This window comes from Micrasema longulum, unplaced genomic scaffold (genome assembly GCF_059751315.1).
Source record: "Micrasema longulum isolate JH-2025_06_02 unplaced genomic scaffold, ASM5975131v1 h1tg000040l, whole genome shotgun sequence".
Classification (NCBI taxonomy): domain Eukaryota; kingdom Metazoa; phylum Arthropoda; class Insecta; order Trichoptera; family Brachycentridae; genus Micrasema; species Micrasema longulum.
This window is the reverse complement of record NW_028277247.1, coordinates 1,392,106-1,417,053: the sequence shown is the minus strand read 5'-3', so window position 1 is coordinate 1,417,053 and position 24,948 is coordinate 1,392,106. Positions and strand designations below refer to the sequence as shown.

Below are 24,948 nucleotides of genomic sequence, written 5' to 3'. Positions count from 1 at the left end.
CGCGAATTAATGGGAATCTAGCTTGATCACTCTAAATTGGCTTGTGTCCTTATTAGATTAGTTTTTATATATTTTTATTTTCTTTTTCTTGATACTTTGTTTTCAATTTTTAGCTACTTTTGTGTAAAATATATGTCTGTTCTTTATGTATAAATATATGTTTGACATGTTAAAGCCTACAAGGCGTTTAAATAAATAAATAAAATAAAAATAAATAAATGTATATATTTTCCAGGGCAGAGTACTGCTAAGCCTAAAAGTCGTAAATAAAAAAAAATAGATATTCGATAGCCTCACATATTTTCTAAGCCAACCAGTCATTTCTGCTTCTCAAATATGAGATATTCTCTAGTGAAAAAAAAATCAAAATAAAAAAAAAGGAATCTGATAAGGCAAAGCATGAAATAGTAATCTCCTGTTAAATTTGCAATTCAGCAGATATGACTTTTAGCCATAGCAGGGCATAATTGCCGTCCTCATGTGGATGGTTAATTTAGTGCGGTCTAGCTTTACTTAAAATGCAGAGAGGTAAACATAAAAAAGATCTAAATAATAATAAAAAAAACTATTTGGTTGCTGTATAAAACCTAAGAGAAAACAGTAAGCTTTAAAAAGTGCTAAACTAACCTCGTCTAATATCACCTTAATTCTGAGTAACAACAAAAAACCCCTTGCTTGTAAACGGGTACTTAAAACTAATCTGAGAAAAACTTTTTTACTTTTTGCTAATTGCCCACATGTTGCGAGTAAAATACATAAGCTTAAATTCAATAGCAAAACGACGCAAAACCAAGATTCAGGTTTATTTCGTAATATCAGAAAACTTCGCCGATTGCTTTTAATGGTTTTGACTCAACGATGCAAAAACTAGAGTTCTAGTTCGGGCGATAAATTACCCAGTTTGAATCATACGACAGAGTTATTTTAGTAATCGATTCTCTCCATCTAACATTATTATGTATAACCTGATACGAGTTATGTTCTGTAGTTCAATTGACTCGCTAACATATATCGACGGAACAATACTATATGTACTTGTACATCGAGGTGAACCAAATCAGAATTCCGAAAGATTCTCAATAAGAAAACGCTTTTTTATTAGGAAAACAGATTGCTGGCAAAAATCTGTCAAATTTCATGAAAAAGTCGCAATCCTAATAAGTAGGTGGTTATAGGAGTATTTTGTTCATGTTTGATTATCATAGAAAGTCACAAATTCGTTCACCTATGCGAAACAACTATCACTAAAACAAAAACCCCATTTGAACGATGAATGGCAATTGAACGTAGTTATGGAGAAAACAGCCAGTCCACAAAATGAAAAAAAATAGATATTGATGTGACCGGGTGCAGTAAGGTCAATTCTTTGTTCTGCTAAAAACAGCCAGACCGCTTTCATAAAAAAAATGTATTTATCACCTTCTGAAAATGGTGGCGATCACAAAAACGGCATTTCTCAATTTGCAGAAAACACCCACACGACTAGAAAAATCTTACGGTACTTTAAAAATCATTCAAATTGGTCAGATACATAATTAGATTTTGGTCGTAATATAAAAAAAACTAATGTATTCATTGTTAAAAAAAAACATTCCAACTGTTGTGTAGATTTGATTACACTCACGATTCACTCTTTTCACAAAGGTGCTATTACCTCAGTTTCATTTTTCGATGGCTGGCTGCTTTCTGCATAACTACGTTAAATTATATTTGAAGTTTGACTAAGATTTTTAACCTGTCTATATACATTTAAACGTTATTTAAGAAACAATAAATCATATTTTATGAATCTATATTGTAAATTATTAATTATGTACTAATCTTTGATAGTAAAAAAAATATACATAAAACATAGAGATAAGAAAGATAAAAATAGGTTGCTATTTGCTAGCACATTTACATCGGCAAACACAGCAAACAGACGATTAAATGATTATCTTTATAATGTTGCTTACGGTACAATCCACAAACAAAAATATTTGTTTCACCATATATTTTTTCTTTTTTAATTTTCATTATGAAGGCAAACAGTATCAACCTCTAAGGATGTTTACGTTTAAAAATACTAATTTTGAAGTACGCTCTTAAAACAAAATATTTTATGTGATTAGTTAAGTCAATATTCGAAATACCCCGTTGAATTTCAAAAACATTTTCCGGTCATTTCGTTTTGCGGGATACTGTTTAAATGGAGGGATATAAAACGTGTTTACTTTTAATAAAGTTAATTTATAAAGCTAATTTGTAACAAATTCTTATTATTTCAGCGGAAACTAAACGCCATTAATTGAACAATGAAAGTTTGACTGTAATGTTTTAGAGTATGAATTAATCAATTATAAATTTAACGATTTACGATTTAGGATTTATTATTTCATATTTATATATTCAAATAATAAACATGTTATAAACACTTAAAAATATACACCAAACTATTGACGAATCAAAAAATGCATCAAAAAAGTAACAGTAAAAATAAATAATGCCAATTTCATAAAAAAAAAAAATATCATTAATCACGCACGATTTTAAAACAAAACATATTGAGTTATTTTGGTTTGAAAATAAACGCTTGTTACATACATACATTTAATCAGGTTGCGGTTCCTTGGATAGTACCGTGGACTCACTAATCAAAGGTCCGAGGTTCGCACTCCGCTCTACCACAACTCGACTCACATTTTCTAATAGTGATTAATTTACAGCTCTTTGAAATTAACCCCTAAAATTCGAATGTTTGGATGAATTAAAAAAAATAATAACATGTAATAAACGGATATAATTTTTTTTAAAAAAAGTATTTATTAAGAAAAACAACAGCAATACAAAAAATATATAAACCATTCTTAAAAAAAACATAAAATAAAACCGAATAAGTTGTCCACATAAATAAAATTATAAAAATCCAGTTCAGTTACATATTAATAAAGATGTGCATGTGTGCGAGTTTTAGTGTGTGAAGATGCGTAGGTAAGGGAGTGGAGTGTAGTTTTGGTAGGTATGTGAATATGAGGGTGAGGGTATATGTGTGTGAGGGTGGGTTTATGGACAGGGTGTGTGTTTTATATACGAGTGAATCATCATCAGTGAACATCTTAAATTTAAAGTGTAATTTTTTTTTTATAAAGAAACAGAATTTTGTAAAAATATTTGTTTTTAAATTCTTATTTTAAAGTGGGTTTGCAAACAGTTAATATAGGTATCTATGCTATTTAAAAATACATTATAATTACGCGCCAAGCGAATCAAAGGAGCGTTCTGTGCATAGTTCGTGCGAATTGTTGGTATAAGAAAAAAAGAGATAGATTCGTGTGACGGGTGCGGTAGCCAGTCAGAAACCAGAACAGGACTATCAAAACGTCCTGTAAAATCCCCATATCTAATACCAAACGACGATCCTTAAGACTAAGAATATGATGTTTATGACAAGAAGTTTTATATTTTATATTTTTGGATCTGAATCTGGATCTCAAATTGAGATGTCTTACCGTGTGTTGAATACCGAGGAGACCGAACAGAGGAGGCATATTCAAGGAGACTGCGAACGTAAGCGAAGTTAATCAATTTAATACTTTTGATATCAGTAAAAACTTGACAAGTGCGGATAACAAAAGTTTCTGTATGCTTGGTTCACTATATTATCGATGTGGTTTTCATACGTAAGTTTTTTTTAATCTAGTATCACACCGAATTCACGAACAGTTTCAACTCGTGTTATAGCTTGGTTACTTATAAATATTGATATGAAATAGGTTTAGAACTTCGTAAAATAGAAATGAGCAAACATTTGGAGACATTAACATTTATGAATTGTTTTTCATTGTAATATGTTAATCGGTAAAGATCGTCTTGGAGATTATGACAGTCGGTAGTATCTTTGATATTCAGATATATTTTTTAATCGTCAGCATACATTAAGAAATTGGAATTATGGACAACTGCATATATATCATAAAGGTACGAATTATAGAGTAACGGACCTAAGTGTGACTCTTGAGGAAATCCCGATTTAATATCTATAAAGTTGGATGTAAAACCTCCGAGTACAACAGCTTGGCTCCCGTTGCTTACGTAGGATGAAATCCATCGATATACGTCACTTCGTATTCTAAGGTGAAAAAATTTCCTCAGAAGGATGATATGGTCCACACGATTGAATGCCTTTTCAAAGTCAGTGTAGACCACATCCAACTGTTCACGTTTATCCATAGAACGAAGTACAAAGTTCGTTAACTCAATTAAGGACGCGGTTGATTTGCCTTTGAGAAAACCGTGATGATGTGGAGGAATTCCTTTGACAATAATGGGATAAATGCTTTTATAAATATTTTTTATGTGTATATAATACACACACTCTGAAACAGGGCTGCCAGATCGTAGTTTAGCGTAGCTAAAAAGTGACATATCTCAAAATATGACTTGCAAATAACTGCCTTCGTGCTTACGACGCAAGAAATGCTCTCGGGTAAAAATCCTGTAGAAGGAAATCGAGTGGAAATAATTCCGCTTTGTTATGTAGTAAGTAGATGGAGCGTTCGTCAACCATTCTTGAGGTCCTGGGTTCGATTCTTGGCAAGCGTGAACGTGAAATATTGATTTTAAAGATGATTTGAATTGTAATATTTCATTGATTCTGAACTGTGGCCTTATGCTGAAACTAATTATATACTAAGTATTATACGATACTAAGTATTTGTATCATATGAGAGGGAACGAGAGCGAAATAGGTTTTGATTGCATTAGAATGAGATGGATATATGACAAACGAACGAACGAACGAACGAACAAACGAACTTACGAAACGAAATTGTGACAGAATAAGCCTGCTGGCACCTAAAGCGTAAGACGTTTCTTCCATGTAATAAAAATGACAAAGATACGCTGCACTTCAAGTACCAATGCAGTGCCCTATACACCACCGGTTGCGAAAACGACAATGATAAGCATTTTTTATATCTTATATAACTCAACAAATTGTATTAATAAAATGAAATTCTAAAAAATGAGCATAATGTAATTCGTAGGTAGTAGATAATTGGTTTATATTTAATATAATATATATGTAGTATGTATGTACATTCAATGCGATTAAGAGATTTCGTCTGGCAAAAGTCCACATAAATTTGTTATATATTATGCAGGTGATTGCGAATTATAACACTATATGAATGGTACATGATAAAAAGGATGAATGTATTTTTTTATGTGTTTTGAACTAATAATGGCATCTGACGGCAGTTCACACGACCTACATTTCTGTACAATAAAATTTGACATGAAGGCTCTACTTATCAAGATAATTGAAAAAAATGCATAAAGGGGATAAAGGGTGGATGTCAATTAAATACCGGAAATAAAGCGATAATTTAATATACATTAAAACCATTTTAGATTATGCATTTACATTAAGCAGGTCTCTTTTTACTTTTATGTTTATTTTAATGTCCGAGAGGTTTGAAAACTTAAAAACGTTCTATCTCAAAACATCATTTTTTGACATTCATCCTTTATATACCGTACCCTTCATATTTGTACGAATGCTGGTGGCAGAACAAATACAATGGAAATAAGCCGTGTGTTGAAATTTGAAATGCTAATGACATTCGAGATGCTTGAAATTAATCAGCTGCGCATATCAGAAATAAAGTCATTAAAAAAATATACCATGTTGATCTAAGACACAAAAAGTTCGTACATATTTGTTTATCAATAGAGTTAGTTGTACAGTATGTTTATTATAACTTCTTGAATTAAATAAAACATTTAAATTAGTTGGTGAAATTTCTTGGTGGAAGAAATTAATTTATTTACGGACTTATTCAGTCCAATCACTACCAATGAACAAAATGACTCGCCTACAATCTGTATTGAATGCCGCAGCGAGACTTATTTTCGGAATCTCTAAGTTCAGTCATATCACTCCACTACTTCGGGAACTACAATGGCTACGTTTTCCACAGAGGGTCGAATACAAACTCTGTTGGCTATGTATGAGTCACTGCACAACTCTGCTCCGGAATATCTAAGGGAACTATGCATTCCAGATGAACTAGCTGACAGGCGTCTCACGCTTAGATCAGCTACGTCTACGGCGAGAGGAAAAGTTATTATACCTCTACGCAAACAGCGCACTAAATTTAGTGAACGCGCATTTGCGGTCGCAGGCCCTATGGCATGGAATGCTCTCCCAGCAGAGGTGCGAGGCTGTGAAAGTGAAGTGATCTTTCGGAAAAAACTAAAAACCCACTTGTTCTCTAAATCATTTGAATAAATCCGTAGCATGTGACAACAAAATAAATTATTTTAATTAAATTACAAATTTAAAAGCTTTAATTAAATTAATTTAACAATAAAATCACTATGTAAAGCGCCCTTGAGGTGTTTTATTACGAAAATAGCGCTATATAAGTTATCCATAATAATAATAATAATCAACAATGGCAAACACATTTCCTAGTGAGTAATGACAGGTCGACACTTTGATCCACTTAGCAGATAGATGAATGACTGGTTTTATCACTCATGCGACATCGTCAGACATGTATGGTTTTTAAAAAGAAAAAAGTCTGACACAGTTTCTTCATTTTTTGTTTACCTGATTACCGGTTGCCAAAATCAATCAAACGAGTATTTTAGCTCGTTTACACATGTATTCATACAACAAATCTATATATAATGCCTTATACCAAGATATTACGTAAGTGTTCGTAAACAAAAAAAAATGACAAAATTTATAAACAACAATATTCGGATCTATTTTTTTTTTGCAGAGGGAAAATATTTTTGGGAACGGATATGGATGTCTAGACATTTACGGGGATTATGCCCTGTCGTTGGCTGATTTAAGTGACCACTTTACACACATGTTTAAATTATCCACTTCTCTTTAACTCTTCCGTCTGTTGAAATTTGTAAAGTAAAAGAACAGGCACCTTCATGTATACAGATGTCTATAGATAAACCAGTCTACAAACATTTGGACATACTCAAAATATATTTGAAGGGATACCAGAGTTATAATGTGCAACTGTGTGACCAATATTCAAAAGTAGATATATTTTGAATAATACTCGTATGTATTACATTTACATTTCTAGTAATATTCTAAGTTTTGTATAATTAGTTATTTTATGGTATGTATAATTTTTATGTGATAACATTTACAATAACAATATTATGTGGAAGCCTCTAATTGGACTTTATGATATGTGTTTATGGCATAATTGATTCTTATAAATTTATAAATGTCTGTTGGCTTTCTAATGAAATAAAATAAAAATTAAATAAATAAAACACCATATAAAAAGTTCGCATGGTTATTATTATATTTAAAATTGTTATATTTATTCTCTGTCGTTGTCTCGCTGTGAATAACATGAAATAATTCAAAATAATACTGACAATTAAACGGATGTTTTGAACGAATTGTAGAATAAAAATAATATTTTCAGTATTAAGTTGTACCTACGTCAATAATAAATCATGTTTAGTAGGTTTGCATTGATCACGTACGATTTCCAACGAAAACAAGTTTTGAATTTTTTGTTCGACAATAACAAAAGACAACACAATACCACGGTGTGCCGGCTTGACAAAGATCGTTGAAGTTTGCCACTCGTCTATAGAAAGATACCCACACAAAAACATATGTAACTTACCAAATTCTTTTGTGCTTCTTTGATGGTGGTGGTGATTGGAAGATCCGAAAACTTGGCCCATCTTCAGGACGAGGAAAATCCTTAATCCAATGAGAAAGCGCGAAAATCTGGCGAGATCTCGTCAAGGTGACAACACTTTTAAGCACGAGTCAATTCGATACGAATTCTACCATAAACTGATGCTGAAATCGACTATGACGAAACACTTCTTGCAACGCAACGCAACGCACTTCATTCACTCGATGGACGGATCAGTATAACTTTGACAGTGGTAGAGAAATATCCTGGTGTTCGTCCTTCGGGACCGGAGACGGCAGCCAGGCGTCATGCAAGCGCGGAGGATTCGAACTGCGAACTGCGGAACTTCAGTCAACACTCGCCGTCGATACCAGCTCGCGATGATAACGAAAGTGATAGTGGAAATAAGTCGCTTGCACGGAGCGACGTGCACGGAACAGTCAACACCGCCGCCCGCGTCGGTGAACAGCTGGCGAATGGACTCGGAGTAGAGAGATATGTAATATGTATGCATAAATGTACCGGGTACAGTGGGTACCACGTATTTGCACTCGCTGTATTGTGACGGCTAGGGCCGGTCGGTTGGTTTCGCGAGCACGGAATAAATAATATATTATTCCCCTTATCTCGCCGCCCATGGCGTCCATTGGGCAACCGTGCTTGTGGCAGTGGAGAGCGAGAGCATACGGTGAAGAAGGTATCATTGACATATAATACATGGACGTGCCCTATAGAGCAAAATATTTTTTTTTAAAGTAGCGACAGAAAAAACGAACCCATAGTTACATTGTACTGTTTATTGATGCCAGGGCTGCATTCAACGAGCATGCATATATGATATAATTTGATTGTATCCCTTTTTGCTTTCCATCTTTCCTTATACTAACATTATATCCACTTTATATTTTTTTGTCTTGTTCTATTTTTTATATCGTTTAAACCCTTATTTTGTCGCTTTATTGATTACTTTCATTTTTACTTTATGTACCATGCGTAAATTATTATAATAATTATATTTTTTATCGGCCTCGTGGTGTAACGGTCAGCGCGTTAGCCTACCATGCCAGAGGTCCCGGGTTCGATTCCCGACATGGTTGATATGAAATATTTATTTAAAAGGGTGTTTTCACACCCAGAATATTTCACAGTCCCTGGACTGGTACCTGAAGCGTAAGAGTGATCATCTTATCTTCATGTAACAAAAAAGTTAGCGATCGGTGTGCCAAAGCAGTGCCTATTAGGTACGGAAAGGGAATGATGATGATATTTTTATACTATATAATCTAATAATTTTAATATTGTGTAAACTGGTTTATGATTCTTAGTATGACTTATATTCTATTACTTTTTTATGTTAGCAATGTATTTTTTTTTGGATTGCTTTTTGTTGAAATTTCGTTATTATTTTTAATATTGTATCATACGAAATTATTATTACCAAAATATTTCATGTTATTTCTACTAGATTTAAAAAAAATAAAAAAATATTGTACCTTATGAATTTTTTTATTATTTTAATTCACTGTATGTTTTGCTGTAATAATTATTATGGCTTAACACGGGCACAGCCTAAAAATCCATAATATGTTGCTAATTATGTTTACAAATGTAATTTGAAATTAATAAATGAATATGCTTCCAAAAATAATTGAAGGATTCTCATTTTTCGTACATAAAAAAGTTTGTAATTAACGTTAACAATCAAAATTAGTTTTTGATTCATTCTTTATAATTTCGACCCATTTATTTATTTTCGCTGGATTTTTAGGAACGAAAAAAAATTACACCAACTCACGTTAATTATATTTACGTATTACGCATTTATATCAGTGCATCACTGTAACTAAGAAGAGCTTTGTAATTGCGCCGCTAGTCGTAGTTTGATGTTTACAAAAATATATATTTATATTATAATACTAATTGTTTTTAGCTTTGTTAATCACTCATGAACAAATATTTACCAATGTAAGTTACACAATCTTTTTTACAATGTTTATCCGAAAGGTTTTTACAAGGTTCTAACACAAGTAGGCATTTTGGTTTCGATTCTAAATTCTAAGCATCACGCCGGCTGGCGGTTGAAAAACGACTAAATACGCGCTGGGCATGACTGAGAGTTTGGGCATGAGTTAAGTGTCATAATTTTTTGGGGCTAAGGGCATGTCTATGTATTAATATGTCAATGGTAAATACATAATATTGGACCCATTACCAGCGGACCAGAGTGCGGCTGCGCTGTATTAGATGAAGTGATTTAGACAGGATAATGCATAATATGCATATTATAGCGTACATGCAACGCAAGCCGGCATGCATGGCAACTGACACCGAATTTCGGTATATACTAAGGATTTATGTTTATTTTTAAATATTTATGTACAATTTTAAAATTCCGATAGGGTTTATACAAACATATTTTAAGGTCGAATCATATTATGTCTCGTCTGGTTAGTGGAAGTCATCGTGTGCTTTTTGATGATGATTTTAAATTTGTTTCCAATATTTCAAACCATTGAAGTGAAGTGTACAGTTAATGAGGAAATTCAGCCCTATGGGAAATTGAATTTAAAAACTGATTTCTTACGCGTGGTAAAAATTAGGGCATTAAATTGTACGGCAAAGTTTCTTGAAAATGTATGAAAAAATCATAAAAAATATTTGAATACAAACGAACTGCTTTGAACGACGTCACAAGTTCATAAGAAACAACCAATGATATGAGAGTTATTAACGATTTCCGGTTTACGGTAAGTCAAGGGACCAATCGGAGAAGAAAGAGAAAGAGAACTTGAGACGACAAACGCGGAGTAATTACAGACATACAAAACTTTAAAAAATCATAGCGCCGATACTGATACATAAAAATTGAAAAAAAAAAATTGGCTTAGTTTAATAGTATATTACCAAATAATTTAAAAAAAAACAGTGAACTTTCTCATTGGAAGCGGTTAAAAAATATATATATAAAGTATTATTTTGGATATTCCGATATTTGAAAAAATAAACGTTCATCCCTTCCGTTAGAGGGTTGTTTTCGACATTTTGGCTAAGCGTCCGTCAGCCATTCAATTGAATGCCGGCATTCAATGAATAGACTAGCCGTCCAGTTGAGTGGCTGATTGAACTATTTGGCAGCGATAGTTATATTAACATTATCAACAATCGGATGCAGACGTGTGCTTTTTATAACGTTTTTATTTATTAACAAATTACAACAGGGATGGAGAATACTATAAATAAGGGAATATGGATGATTAAGCGTTTACAGGGCTTATGACCTGTCATTGGCTGGTTTAAGTGGCCACTTTACACACTGTGTAACATTCACCATTTTGCCTATGTTTGAACATCCATATTTCTTAAATTCTTCCATTTGTTGATTTTAGTGAAGTTAAAGAGCTGAAACCTTTATTGTTGTGAAGAGGTTCATCTGACGGAATTATTTCACATACTAGGCACGCCTGAAAACAATTTTTTGATTTTTAAACTTATTCTTGGACCAGTTGGTTTCATTACAATATTTGAGTTTGTCTAAATGTTCGTATACGTTTATAACAATAAAAATACAGATGAACAAAAACGTATTATTTTTTAGCACTGTGCACTGATCACATTTTGACAGCATTCAATTATTTGCCACCGACTTTTTCGACCAACTCCACAAATAATTCGCACAGAGACAGTAAAAACGAGAATATATAACTCGCAGTAAAGACGTCATTTCAGATTAATTGGCGTACGAAGAAAAGGAAAGGGAAAAATTTGATCCAAGAATGTAAACAATATCTACAATTTTAGTAAGCCTTAATATTGAATTACATTATTTGGCAGCTAAATAATAGAATATATTTATATCCTATGCTATGATCCTCCCACATAGAGCTGAAAATCGTGTTGTGCCCTTCGTATAAATCAGTAATGGTAAGATCGAATGTTCAGCTTACCAGAAAGAATAAAATTATCCGTAGAATACGAAGAGTGTACACGCGTCATTACCGATTATACTTTTCTTCGTTTGCCCCTTAATTTAGCGCTAAAAGTGTTCCGTTAATGGTTATTTTGCTGCGGAGTGCTAAAAAACGAGAAAAGCACAGCAAATATTGAAATTCTCAAATAAAATTCCTTTGTTCGTTCCTCCAAAGGGGTAATTAAAGCGGTCTTATTTTGAAATGTTTTGAGTCTTTATATAAAGGAGTTTTATCCCATTATTTGACACCCCCGAGCGTTAAAATATTATTTATAAGGGGAAAATTTATCTTAGGGAGCAAAGGAAGAACAGTATAATTTATATACGATGTGTATATTTTTCTAATATGATTGAGATTTATTCAATGATTTCTTGACATTCAGACATCTGAGAGAAAAAAGTCTCCCACAAAAACACATGGGGAAAAAATAAATTAATACGGATACATTTTATTTGTACGTGTACTAAATTATATAAAGTTATTTTAATGCCAATACTTAAATAGACTCTTATCAAAATTTTACTTCCATTGTTGAAACGTATCTATTACGAATACCTGTTAGGACTACTGGACATAATGTCCCATTTCATATAGATACTGCTGCCACTAATTATGCTATGAATTCACCTATTTCAAGATTGCACAGTCTAGGGAACCAGATCAGTTGTATTGACATTTTTCACATTAGCCAAATGAAGTTTAAACTTGCTATCAAAGAAATAGTTTAGGATTTTGACTGATGTTTAAGTATTTACGTTTATTTATAAAAAGAGAAAAATAAATGTATTAATAAATACACATCAAATATATTTATAAACGTACTAGACATTTGTTTTTTTTTTTAGTTTTTAATATTTAAATTTTTATGTATTTTTTTTAATTGTTAATATTTATTTTTATTTTTAAAGGTTTATTATTTTGTTTATTTTTATATTTTATTTATAAAACGGTTGAGAACCCCTGAGCTCTTATCAGGAGACAGTTAGTATTATACCTAGGGCATTCAATATACATTGCAACAATACCAACAAATCAATGATTTATGACTTTTGCTATTTCGAATAAACCGCGTTATCTTTATTTTTATTATTTTTCTACCTAAGTATGTTAAGTATTAAAATCCCAAAGTTATTATATAGGACATTTATTATATTATTTCATAATTTTGTAATAGAACACTGTTATGTCAATTGTATTTATGTTTATGTTTATAAAAGGCATTTGTGCCGTGTATACACTAATAAATAAATAAATATATATATAAATATACATATTTAAAAAATATATATAATAGTAATAATCAAATATTTCCATTTTGGTGAACATGGAAATCAAGTTGAGGTAGAGAAGGGTTCAAACCTCAGACCTCTGATCCGTGAGTCCGCAACACTAGCCACGGGACCACAACCCGATTCATAATATATAATGCCAGAACCATGGAAATGCTGTAAAGCTAGGGTTTCCTAGGACAGCGGTGCCCGCATCTTAACGGCCGTAGTGAACGGTGATGCGGTGGACAGCCGTTGTAACAGTGACTAGAGTGTGGTTTCCTAGGAAAACGGTGTTATCAACACCATTGAACTCCGTTTCCCTAGGAAACCACTCTCTAGTCGACGTGACGACGGCTGTCCACCGCATTACCGTTCACTACGGCCGTTAAGATGCGGGCACCGCTGTCCTAGGAAACCCTAGCTTAAGAGCCTCAAGCTTACTGACCGCTTTCCTTAGTGAAATTGGTCGCGGAGATTTTGAGGAGTTGATGATAGCTGATTTTTTTTACAAATTGTTTTTATTTTTTTAAAATATTATATATACACTCGTACATAGATATATTTCACATATTGTTTTTTTTTGCTAGTAAAATATTGTATTTTTTACAGGGTTACTAACCATAGTTAGACAGCCAAAGGAACTTTACATTAATGTAATAATTTTATTTAAGTATAATAATATATTTAAATATGTTCTGAGATCATGTTTTTAAATATCAATAAAATACATTAATGAAATCGATGTTATATTATTTATGTACTAGGCACATTTGCACTGAAGGGAAACAGATAAATTGAATTAATTTGACTGTATGTAAAATGAGTTATACAAAATGGCTGGTAAATAATGCTGATAAATTATACTTACTTTTATAAAAGTTAATGACTGAGGACCACGATATAAATTTGGGAGAAAGGTCAGAACAAAGGGGTGTACCAAAAAATAACAATTTACGAGAGGTTTGAACACAATGGTGAAAATAATGTTTCAGTCGTTTCACGAAGTAAGGCAGATTGCATGTTTTTATAAAAGTCAAAGTTAAGAAAAAAATATTAAAGAAGCACCGAATGCTTTTAATTTTAAGCGAATTAGATTTCGTGTACTATTTTAATTGTATTTGGATTTTACAACGCTATATATTTTTAATTTGTTGCAACGGAGAGGGAAAACATTTTTGAGAAGGCAATATGGAAATGAGTGACTCCCTAGGGAGGAAATCCAGCCAGTCTGCAAGCATTTGGACATATTCAAAACATTGCTCAATATTTTTCTCATACAAACTAACATACCGCCGTGTCGCGCCGTCAGAAATGGAAAAATTAGATTAAGGGGACAGACGAATTGACTATACAGGTTGTTTTTTTAACCCTGTCAATCCAAAACCACGATGATCAGTATTGGCAAGAAGACATATTACCATATTTAAAAAAACAAATAGTTGCTTATTTCTGCAGAGGAGAAGTAAGGAACTATTTGCTTTTTTATTTTTTTAATTTTTTGTTCTAAAAAAATATTTTAATGTGCCAATATGTCTTCTTGCTCGTACTTATCATCGTGGTTTCGGATGTGACAGGGTTTAATGAACACCTGTATACATGAGGTGATAGGCACTGAAATCAGTAAATGTAAATGTTAATTCTAAATAAAGCAAATGATTCATAAACAATGAATACATTTATTTTTAATTAAAAAAGAGTAGTTAACCGTTAGTTCAAGAAAAAAAAAATGCTTTTGCAATGTGCTAATCTGAAAAGAGACAACAAGACCTGTAAAACGGATCCAGGTAAGTGGTGGAGGCTTTCGATGCACCTACAACGTGTGTCCATAAGAGCATGTATTGAATTATTATTGAGTTACATTTATTTTACATTATTCTAAACATAAAATAAATGCAATTAGAATTACCTCTCTATAAAAATAACTCAAATCATAACTATATTATTTTGTGCCTTGTAAGTTATAATTAAACCTAAGTTTTAAAATTTCCTTACATATTACGGCAGTCAGCACAAGATAAGGCAGTCAGCACAAGGTAATGTAGTCAGCACAAGAAAACTCTTAATTTGATAAAATACCTTTTAAATCCTATTTTATATATTTTTTTCTTCCTCTCATAAAAAAAAAACTTCTTAAAACATTTTTATTTTTTATTCCTTAATTTGTATTAAATAGCAAGTGATTGCTGCGTTTTATACCTATTAGATACTAAAAGAAAGACGATTTGATGATTTCGTACATGTTAACGGCCCCGATGCTCAAATCATGAATAGATTATGAATTAAATTAAATCATAATTTAAATAATAACGCACATCGCTAAGTTTAAACACAAATGGTCCGCAAATAAACAACGTTTATTTAGGTATATTAAAATGACCGCAGAAAATGAATGAAGTAGCTTACTGAAATTTCAGTTGACCGCAATCAAATGAAATGAAATCAAAAATTCACTCGGAGCGAGATTTGGCTAAGGTTTCAGATAACTCTTGGCAACCACATTTTCTACTGCAGAATTATGAGAACAATTTCAGCACAACTTCATGAAAATAGCTCAATTATTGTGTGCAGATAAAACATGCAAGCGACGAAATATGAAACTAAATAGCAAGTAATAAGTATGGCGATTAGCAAATCATGACACATTAAATTCTATAGACTATGGAGCATAAATTGTACATATTATATATATCTAGTGATGGATTTAGATAATTGTTTGCCTATTAGTATTTTCCGAGTGCGTCCCAATTTACAATGTGAATCAAATATTTTTCCGCTTTAAAAAGGCAAGTTTTTTAAAGCATAATTATTGCATTAACCATCATCATTATCACCTTACTGAAGAATCGGACATTATTTATATTTATGTATGATTGCAGCCCCTTGACCCGATCATTTATTCGTGTATACGGTACATATGACATACACGCAAACGATGATAGATGATTATGCAGATATGTTATAAAACTACATTGCAAGGTAAATTATATTCATATTAATATTATCCACGACAATTTAAACACTATACAATACAATAACAAGAAGGATAAAATTTATAAATATTTATATATATATGTATGTATGTGTATGTAAGGGTGTTTATGAATATTTATTTATTTATTATATACATACGGCCTAAGCCAATTACAACAGTTACATGAAGAAACATAAATGAAAGAAACTGAACAAAAAGAACATAAAACTATTTAGCAAAGACGAACAAGGGCAAAACAATAATAGTATACAATATATTCAAAAAAATTAAAGACCAAAAACTTTGAGCTAAACCATGCCAATCCAACTTCATCCCACACTGTTTAGTCGCGAAGAGATCTACGAAAAGCCGGAAGATCTATCCCAAAAAATTCCAAGTCGTGAATTGAATTGATTAATCTACACATTCTGGACATTGGGGCATAAAAACCAAAGTTGCTCTTAGAAGATTTTATAAATAGCAGATTATGACTTCTGGTGACACGGTTGGGAACATGAAAAGAAATTGATTGCAACAGAGATGGGACATCACTTAAAGCATTAAGTATTTTGAAAATGCATACATACATACATATACATATTCATGTGTATATTTTATTTTATTTTATTTTATTAGGGAAATCAACAGTTCTACATACATATTTTTAGTAAACAAACAGATGTAGTGTATAAACTCAGAACTAATAACAGATTTTCACATAGTATACAAAGTTAGTAAAGAAAATATATTACATATCAAATAAATATATACAATTTATACATATAAAAATGTTATTTTCATGTACTCAATAATCAAAGATTTTTTAAATATTAATTTTAAGAACATTAAGTTACTGTAAATTGGGCGGGATAAGGACAAAAATGCTTGAAGAGAAGATAAGGAGGGGGAGAGATGTACATATTTATTATTATAATGTCTACTAAGTTACATAATACATAATATGTATGTATATATGCATGTATTTGTGTATATGCGCTTGTATGTATGTGTGTATGTGTATGAATGTTTATAAAGGTGCACACGTGTGTGTGTATGTATATGGCAATACATAAATAAACATATATGTTAGTCTGCCTTAACACGAGTCTGCTCCTAGTAGACATTACTTTATAATATATATTTTTAAAAAAAGAAGCAAAGCGCGTTTAATTTTACTTGAATACGTAGAACCTAATGGTGCACAGGGCACTGCATTAGTACACCAATCGCAGCGTATCTTGATCATTTTTGTTACATCAAGGTAAGATTACCAGTCCTACGCTTCAGGTATCAGTCCAGGGACTATGAAATATTTTAGTATAAAAACACCCATTTAAATAAATATTTCATATCAACCATGTCGGGAATCGAACCCAGACCTCCTGCATAGTAGGCAAACGCGCTGACCATTACACAACAAGGCCGACGAATTGCATTAACCAATGACATATAATTAAATAGACACGTTATGACTTGACTTTTCAATTAGTAGGTAATTGCCTTCCATGCCTTCATTCTCTTACGGACTTTCATAATGATCGGTCGAGATCATAGATATTTTATCTATTCAGTGATCGTGATGCTACGCAAAAATATGACGTCGTGTTGTGAAAAACAAAACTGATCGCTTCATTGGTACATACAATTTAATTTATGGAATGAATGGAAAATTTGTTATATTTTTAAGTAGGTACAATTTTCAAAACTTTGACAGCTCGTGGCTAGTGTCGTATCCTCCTCTGCTAGGCTAGAGGTAACGAGTTACACACAAATAATATAATTAAGAAAATATTAAATATCTTATTCGTACGTGAGTAATTGCATGCGTATCGTGATTTGCTACGTGTTTGTTGAGAGCAACACAATGTTTGCTATATCTTAGATGTAGCTAGTACGGGAATGACGTATCTATTTACTATGCGTCAGTGGCATTTTGAATTCTTCAAAAGAAAGACATCATAAAGAAAAAAACAGTTTGTTAACAATTCGGATTTTCAGAATTACATTTCATAGTTTATATTATTATATAATCCCACACAAAGCGCAAGAGCCTGCCTTTTTTTGGTGTGGTATGGTGTTTCGTTTTTTTAAACGTATTTTTGGCTAAGTTGGTACCATTAATGTAAAAATTGTACTTGTTGAATAAAATATAAATAATTTAATAAAATAAAAAAATCTACATACTTTTTTTATTTCTACAATCAGAAATAATAATGTCGATTGATAATATTGCCCGGTCGTTGTAATAAACTGCCCGGTAAAATAAAAAGAAAAATAACATCCGAATCTGTATAAACCTTTTAAAATCTTTTTTTAGCTCTTAAATGCATACTGTTGCCGTTCGGCAACATATTGTTTAAACATCAATACTTATTCAAATAATAATGTTATGCACTCAACGCTCACTGAATTCAGTTGGCAACATACCGTATATAACAACAGATAGCTTGAGATTTTGTCCATAGATGGTTTTACGACTATCGTTTTTACCGGCCAAATTGTGAAATTTCATCATCCTACTGCAGCCCGAAATTACGCTTCATTAGTTTATTTGTAGATTCGTCACATTATTTGCGGAATGATATGACCTTAAAAATTGCACATGAGACTTCGTGGAAGGTTACCTCTATTGCGGGAAACATGATATTAGGCGTACCTGCATTACTTATATATTATGACAGTTGTATCAAAAGGTATACACGAAGAAACTTTATTTCAATGAAATATAATGCAAATAATAGAAACAATATTAAGTACACAGTTAACTGACCTCACATTACAATCATAATCGAGAACCCGATTAAATAGGAAGGTAAGAGATGACTAGTACTGGCAAAGTAAACATGCATGTTATTGATCAGACTATTATTGTTTAGTAAATAAAAGCATTTATCGATATTATTCCTGGCTGATTACCTTTCTTTCCCATCCTTCCCTTGACTCGTCCTTATGGTACTTACCTTACTTAATTGCAAAATTAGAAGATTAAGATTTGGAACATAGCAAACAACATTTTTGACCTTTATTACCTAACAATATTTGAGTTTGTCCAAATGTTCGTAGACAAAACACTGGATTTCACCCCCTCGGGAAGAATTTAAGAAATATGGATGTTCAAATATAGGCAAAATGGTGAATGTTACACAGCAATAAAGGTTTTAGCTCTTTAACTTCACTCAAATCAACAAATGGAAGAATTGAAGAAATATGGATGTTCAAACATAGGCAAAATGGTGAATGTTACACAGTGTGTAAAGTGGCCACTTAAACCAGCCAATGACAGGACATAAGCCCTGTAAATGCCTTAACTTCCATATTACCTTATTTAAGGTATTCTCCATTCCTGTTGTAATTTGTTAATCCTAATGACTACCGAGGGGGTGAAATATAGTCTTTTGTCTACGAACATTTGGACAAATTCAAATATTGTAATAAATGAAATTCGTTTTTTGCTACAGTCCGCTTTTCGTTAGCAATTACTATTACCTTTTATTTTCAAACTTTAACAAACAATATGGCATTGTCATCATATTTTTGCATTCTTTTTTAAGAATGTTAAGATTATAAAAAATAGAAGAAGAAAAAACCATTGACATTTATCACGATAGAGGAGTAAATTATTGTAAAAAAAAAAAACTGTTGCTGTGTTTCTGAAATAAAACGTCAAATATTTAGTTAAGTGTATGTAAATCCACTTTATGAATATTTTTTTAATTCTACTCATTGCCTTTTTTTCATTAAAAAAAATAATTTTATTTAAAATTCAGCCTTTACCATTTTTTAAATATCCATACTAACATTATACATGTGAAAGCCTGTTTCTTTGTGTGTGTTTCCTTCACGTATCAACAGAGCTACCGATTGACATAATTTTTTACATACTTTTGCCTTTTTTGCATGCATATTTTTGCCGCAGAGGTGAAAAGTAAAATAGGATACATAATTTTTATCCCAAATTAAAAAAAGGACAATGAAAAAATATGTGATACATTAACAATGAGAAACATTATTTGAAATTGAGTAGCCGAAAGGTGGGATGTCAAAAAGAATCAATTTGAAATAAAATATTTAAATTTCTGTATTTAACTTGCTTTATATATGGTTAGTTTCATTAACTTTTCGTTTTAGTTTTCGGATCGTCATATTTTTTTCATAGCGATAGTTAAAGAACCGTCAATCGATACAAGATACTCGAAAAAAATATTATTTCGCCGGGAAAATACGTATTGATAAACGACAAAACTAATTAATTATCTAACTAATTTGTCCATATTACCACGCTGGCGAAGCCGCGGGTAAAAGCTAGTATTGAATAAAAGTATGCGCTAATTATTATGGAGGAGTTCCATAATTGAGGATGTATAATATGATGGTACCGATGAGGAAGTTTAGTGCAACGGGAAATTGGATGTAAAAATGTTTTCTTACGCGCGGTCAATATAAGAGCATTGAATTGCAGGGTGAAGTTTCGTCTAAAATGTATGAAAAAAATAATAAAAATGATTTTGATATAAATGAACAACTTTGAACGACGTCTCCGTTCAGTAGTCCTCCGAAATCAACCAATGACAGTGTTATAATACATTTCCGGCTACCGAGAAAGCAACGCATCGCACCGATCAGGACAACTCACCATGGACAACTGGAGACATCACAGGCGGAATAATATCAAAATCAAAAAACATTTTAAAAAAATCATAGCGCTGATAACATGATACATAGAACATTTTTTTGCTTAGTTAGGTGGTCAATTAACAAATAAAATATTCTAAAAAAGGCCACTGAACTTCCTCAATGTATGTAGCCTTGTTGAACACCTAAAAATTAAATAAAAATATTATCAAATTTGAAATATTTGCATAAAAACCACTACACTACGAGGCAGACGTTTCTCCACTAGATTTCCCTTTTCAGGATTTTTATCTGAGAGCAGCTATTCAGTAAAAAACAGTTAGGTTTATGATTCTCATTATATTTAGTCTTCATCCGCCCTGACACAGACAGTTTTTTAGTTTTTTTATTTTATATTTGTAAAACCTCACAGCAAAAGCGACCACGCTAAAATCTGGCGTTGAAAATGCGAGATTGCTTCTAAAGCGCAATGCAATTTTTAGATACTGCGCATTAAAAATACTTAAAACATAAATAAACCTAAATGATTTGAAAAAAATCGCGCTTACAAAACGCATAGAAAAGACAACTCCCCGCGGGTGTCTGTTCTTTGGTCTGAATGTGGGAAGTCTACAATAACAGGTTTCCGTAATGGCGACCTTCGGACAACAAAGTGATTTCATTATTATTATTTATTATTAGGAGTTTGTATTACGTCACAAAGTATTGCGAACCCGAGAAGTCAATGACAAGCACAACTGACAAGAGCCGCCATTTTTATTCACACAGGTAAATGTATATCATTATGATAATTTATTACATATAATGGTAGGTTTTAGCAGTGAAGAAATGTATCTCAGTCCGTAAACTAGAGCAATTAATAAAGTCATTATTTGATAAGTGATTACTGGAACGTATAAAAACAAATAATATTATTGTTTTCTGAGCTAATTATGTTAGAAGCTGTAGTGAAATCATCTCAATTTGAAACTGCGTAGAAGATATTTCCTGAAATATGTTGTTTTGCTGTCGCATTATGTTTTAAATATAATAAAGATTGTAGGCAAATTCGTTCAAGCAGACGCATTATCAATAGTTAGCATAAAAACATGATATATTTTATTGTAAATCTAAAAATAGCGCACATATAAAAATGTTCTTATGTGTGCTGTATTAATAACAGTACTTGTATATGTTTTTTAAATAAATTGTTTAATACAATAATATGAGGAGCAACAGATCGAAGTGTATTAACTCCATATTTACAATAATTTGATTTTGAGCAAATTCTGTTTTTTTTGCTCTTTCTATTGTTACATGTTATATTTGCTATTCGTCGCAAAATATATTTGAACCAATCTTTTTAATTTTATCTGTAACGAACGCATCTACCAATGCGGTTTTTTCTAAGCTTTCGAAAATCAAGATCACGATTTTCATAAAGTGGACGTATTGCAACAAAGATTTCATAAAATCGAGGCATTTATTATGTGTCCGGGCGAATAAAGAATACGGTTCTGTGTGTGAAATAAAACCAAAATCCTGGAAGACTGCTTTCGACTCGATGGGTGCTCTCAAGAAAAAATCCTGAATAAAGATTATCGAGTGGAGATAAGTCCTTCTCGTAGTCTAGTGGTTAGTGCGTTCCTACCTTGTTTGATGTCTCGGGTTCGATTCCTGGGAAGGTCAACATGAAATATTAATTAAAAGCGATATTTCATGTTTCTGGACTGACACTTAAGGCGTAAGGCTGACCGCCTTACCTTCATTGATGTGGGTGAGATTTATCTGACTGAATTATTTGACTACCTACTAGACAACGCCTGAAAATACTTTTCATCTAGACTTCCAAATTCCGTACTCAAAAAGATTTATCCTCTCTGTTGCAAAAAAATTTAATCATGATTACTCCTCGAGAAAAATCCAGTCTTGTTTACAAACATTTGAACATATCCAAAATATCTCTTACAGTTCATTTGTTATCTAGCGAATAAGACTTTAAGAAAACATAGTGACTATTTTTTAGGTAGGATAAGACAAATTTGTTCAATTTCGACTATCTTCTGATAATTGTTGTCTAATAAATTGAATTGAATGGATATCCCTACACATTATATAATTAAAATAATTACATCAATTGCAATCAAAAGAACTCGGTCATAAAGCAATGAGACATTAATGTATTCAAAATAACTGCCATATTTGTAGATATCGGCATGATTGGTTTAGGCATTCAACTGTGATGATGCAGATGAAAGGATTATTTATCTATGTTTTTATTAATCGTTTCAATAACGTCACTAATTCCAAAAGATTTACAAAGTGTAACAGAGTACTACTAACTGATGCGTGTAACGTTAAGTATTTTCAAACCTTAAACAAATAGGACAATAAAAAAATACATGAAGTGGAAATAACATCGTGTAAATATAATAATATTTTTTCGTTTTCGATTTCACAGAAGTCTTTTATTTTATTTTATTAACATGCAATATTGCATTTTACAGAATTTATAATAAAAACATATCTGGTTAAATTATTTAAAAAAAAACATCCATTACTCTCCTCAAGATTTACTATACTCAAGATTTAGAAACAAAAATTATTCAACACATTCAGTAGAAATTTAAAACCATTAAATATAAATGTTAAAAATAAATTAAATAATAAAATATTTTAAGGATAAATATAACAAGAAAATAAAAAGCACTGTTTCATATAACAATTATACTAAAGGCCTAATTACCATTCACAATCTTTGAAAACAGGTTTGATCTAAGAGAACAATATCTTACACTAAATATATCCGATACGTGGGAATAACTATTGCCGAGTTCCTGCAGTATATTTAATACAGCATTACAAGTATACACTGCCGTGAATTATTGCTATAAAACGGTGGTACCTGTGTAAATTTATAACAATACAAAGTTTCTGATTAAGTTGCCATTAATATATTTTTAAAGAAGAGGTTCTTTACATATTGTATAATATCTTTACCAAAATAAAAGCAAAAGCAAAGCTTTTGCATGCTAATGATGCAGTGCTTCTCGTTAGCAATAATAAAGATCTGCGATTCTTGGGAACAAAAATGTACATAAAAGGGGTGCGATTTTCTGCTGAATGTTGATAAATCGAAAGTGATGATTTTTAAAAGAAATGAAAGTTTGTAATATTACTGTGAACGGGTTTATCCTAAAACAGGTAGAGGAATTTGTGTACCTGGAAAGTATGTTTGTTGGGGATAGAAATACTGAAAAAATAATTTAAAGGAGCATGAGTGCCGGGAAAAGTGCGAACGGTGCAATAAATTCAACCTTGGCAAATAAATGTTCGTCGCAGAAGGCAAAATTAACAGTTCACAATTGAGTCCTTGTGCCGACCTTTACGTATGGAAACGAAGTAGAAGGAGTGGAATTGAAAAGGCTAGTATGAAAGTAGGCTGAATGCTGTCGAAATGCGATCATTCAGGCTAAAACTATGTACGATGGGTGCACAAATGTCGAGATCCGTGCATTATGTTAGGCTGATGTAAGCACTATCGACAAAATCAATAAGCGAACGTTGATGAATACAGAAAACGAGGAAAACCGAGAAAGACATGGCATGACCAAATACAATAAATACTTAAAGATGGACATGTCGAAAGTTGGAATAATCAGCGTCCGTGCGTGAAAAGATGTATGAATGAAGAAAAGGCGAGGTATGTATGCAAGACAGAGAGACAGGCGTTCTATTCTCATCCCTACGGGAAAACGGCGTTATGGTTTGTTTGTAGCATAAACGTTTATTCAAATTTTATAGCACAAAAAAGTGGCTTTCCATTGTGATTGTATTATTTCAGAATACCATTATTGTTACTTCTAAAGGGGTAGATGAAACAGTTATAATTTAAATACTAATTAAAAACCGTTATGAAAACGACGTTTGGAAAACGGAAAAAAACACAAATGCCAAATTTTTCCGCGCTTAAAAATTAAACAATTCATACAAAAAAAGAGATAGGTATAACACAATTCGTCGGAAAATTGACAAAACACTTTTAGTGAATAATTGCTTATTCTGAGAAAAATCTATTTGAATGTTTGATTCAATTTAATTATTTTCCGGTCTTCAGTTCACAGTTTTTCAACAAATTTTACCTCACCATCTAAGATTTTCATGAAATTTTGCAAAGAAGTAGTATTTATATAGACTTGGAAAAATAATAAATTATTTTAATCGAGCCATGTACCTCAACATGTTTTTGAATTTTGTAAAAAAATGTTCTAGGAGCTCTCCTTATTGAGCTAGAGAGCTGGAAGAGGTGTCATTTAACACCATTTTTCGTGTTCCTCACTATGGTATACAACATACTATAGTCTAATTTTTTATATATTTTTTATTGAAACAAAAAAGTAAAAGTACATACATTAACATTTTAAAATTAATTCCACGAGTAGTTCGTATTG

General features: G+C 31.8%; 1 protein-coding gene across 5 annotated transcripts in view; it reads right to left on the bottom strand.

Annotated features, from left to right (window-relative positions):
- The window catches only part of LOC148285365 (E3 ubiquitin-protein ligase znrf2), a 237,608-nt gene that overhangs the window by 137,802 nt on the left and 74,858 nt on the right, over positions 1–24,948 (bottom strand). The window contains exon 1 of one of the 5 annotated variants that reach the window (XM_088226978.1): positions 7,659–8,154. The exons of the other annotated variants lie outside the window; for them this stretch is intronic. Within the exon in view, the coding sequence (XP_088083104.1) occupies positions 7,659–7,719 (61 nt within the window). The 5' untranslated portion in view covers positions 7,720–8,154. Of the gene's footprint in view, positions 1–7,658; positions 8,155–24,948 lie in introns of those variants that run through there. 5 annotated transcript variants of the gene reach the window in all.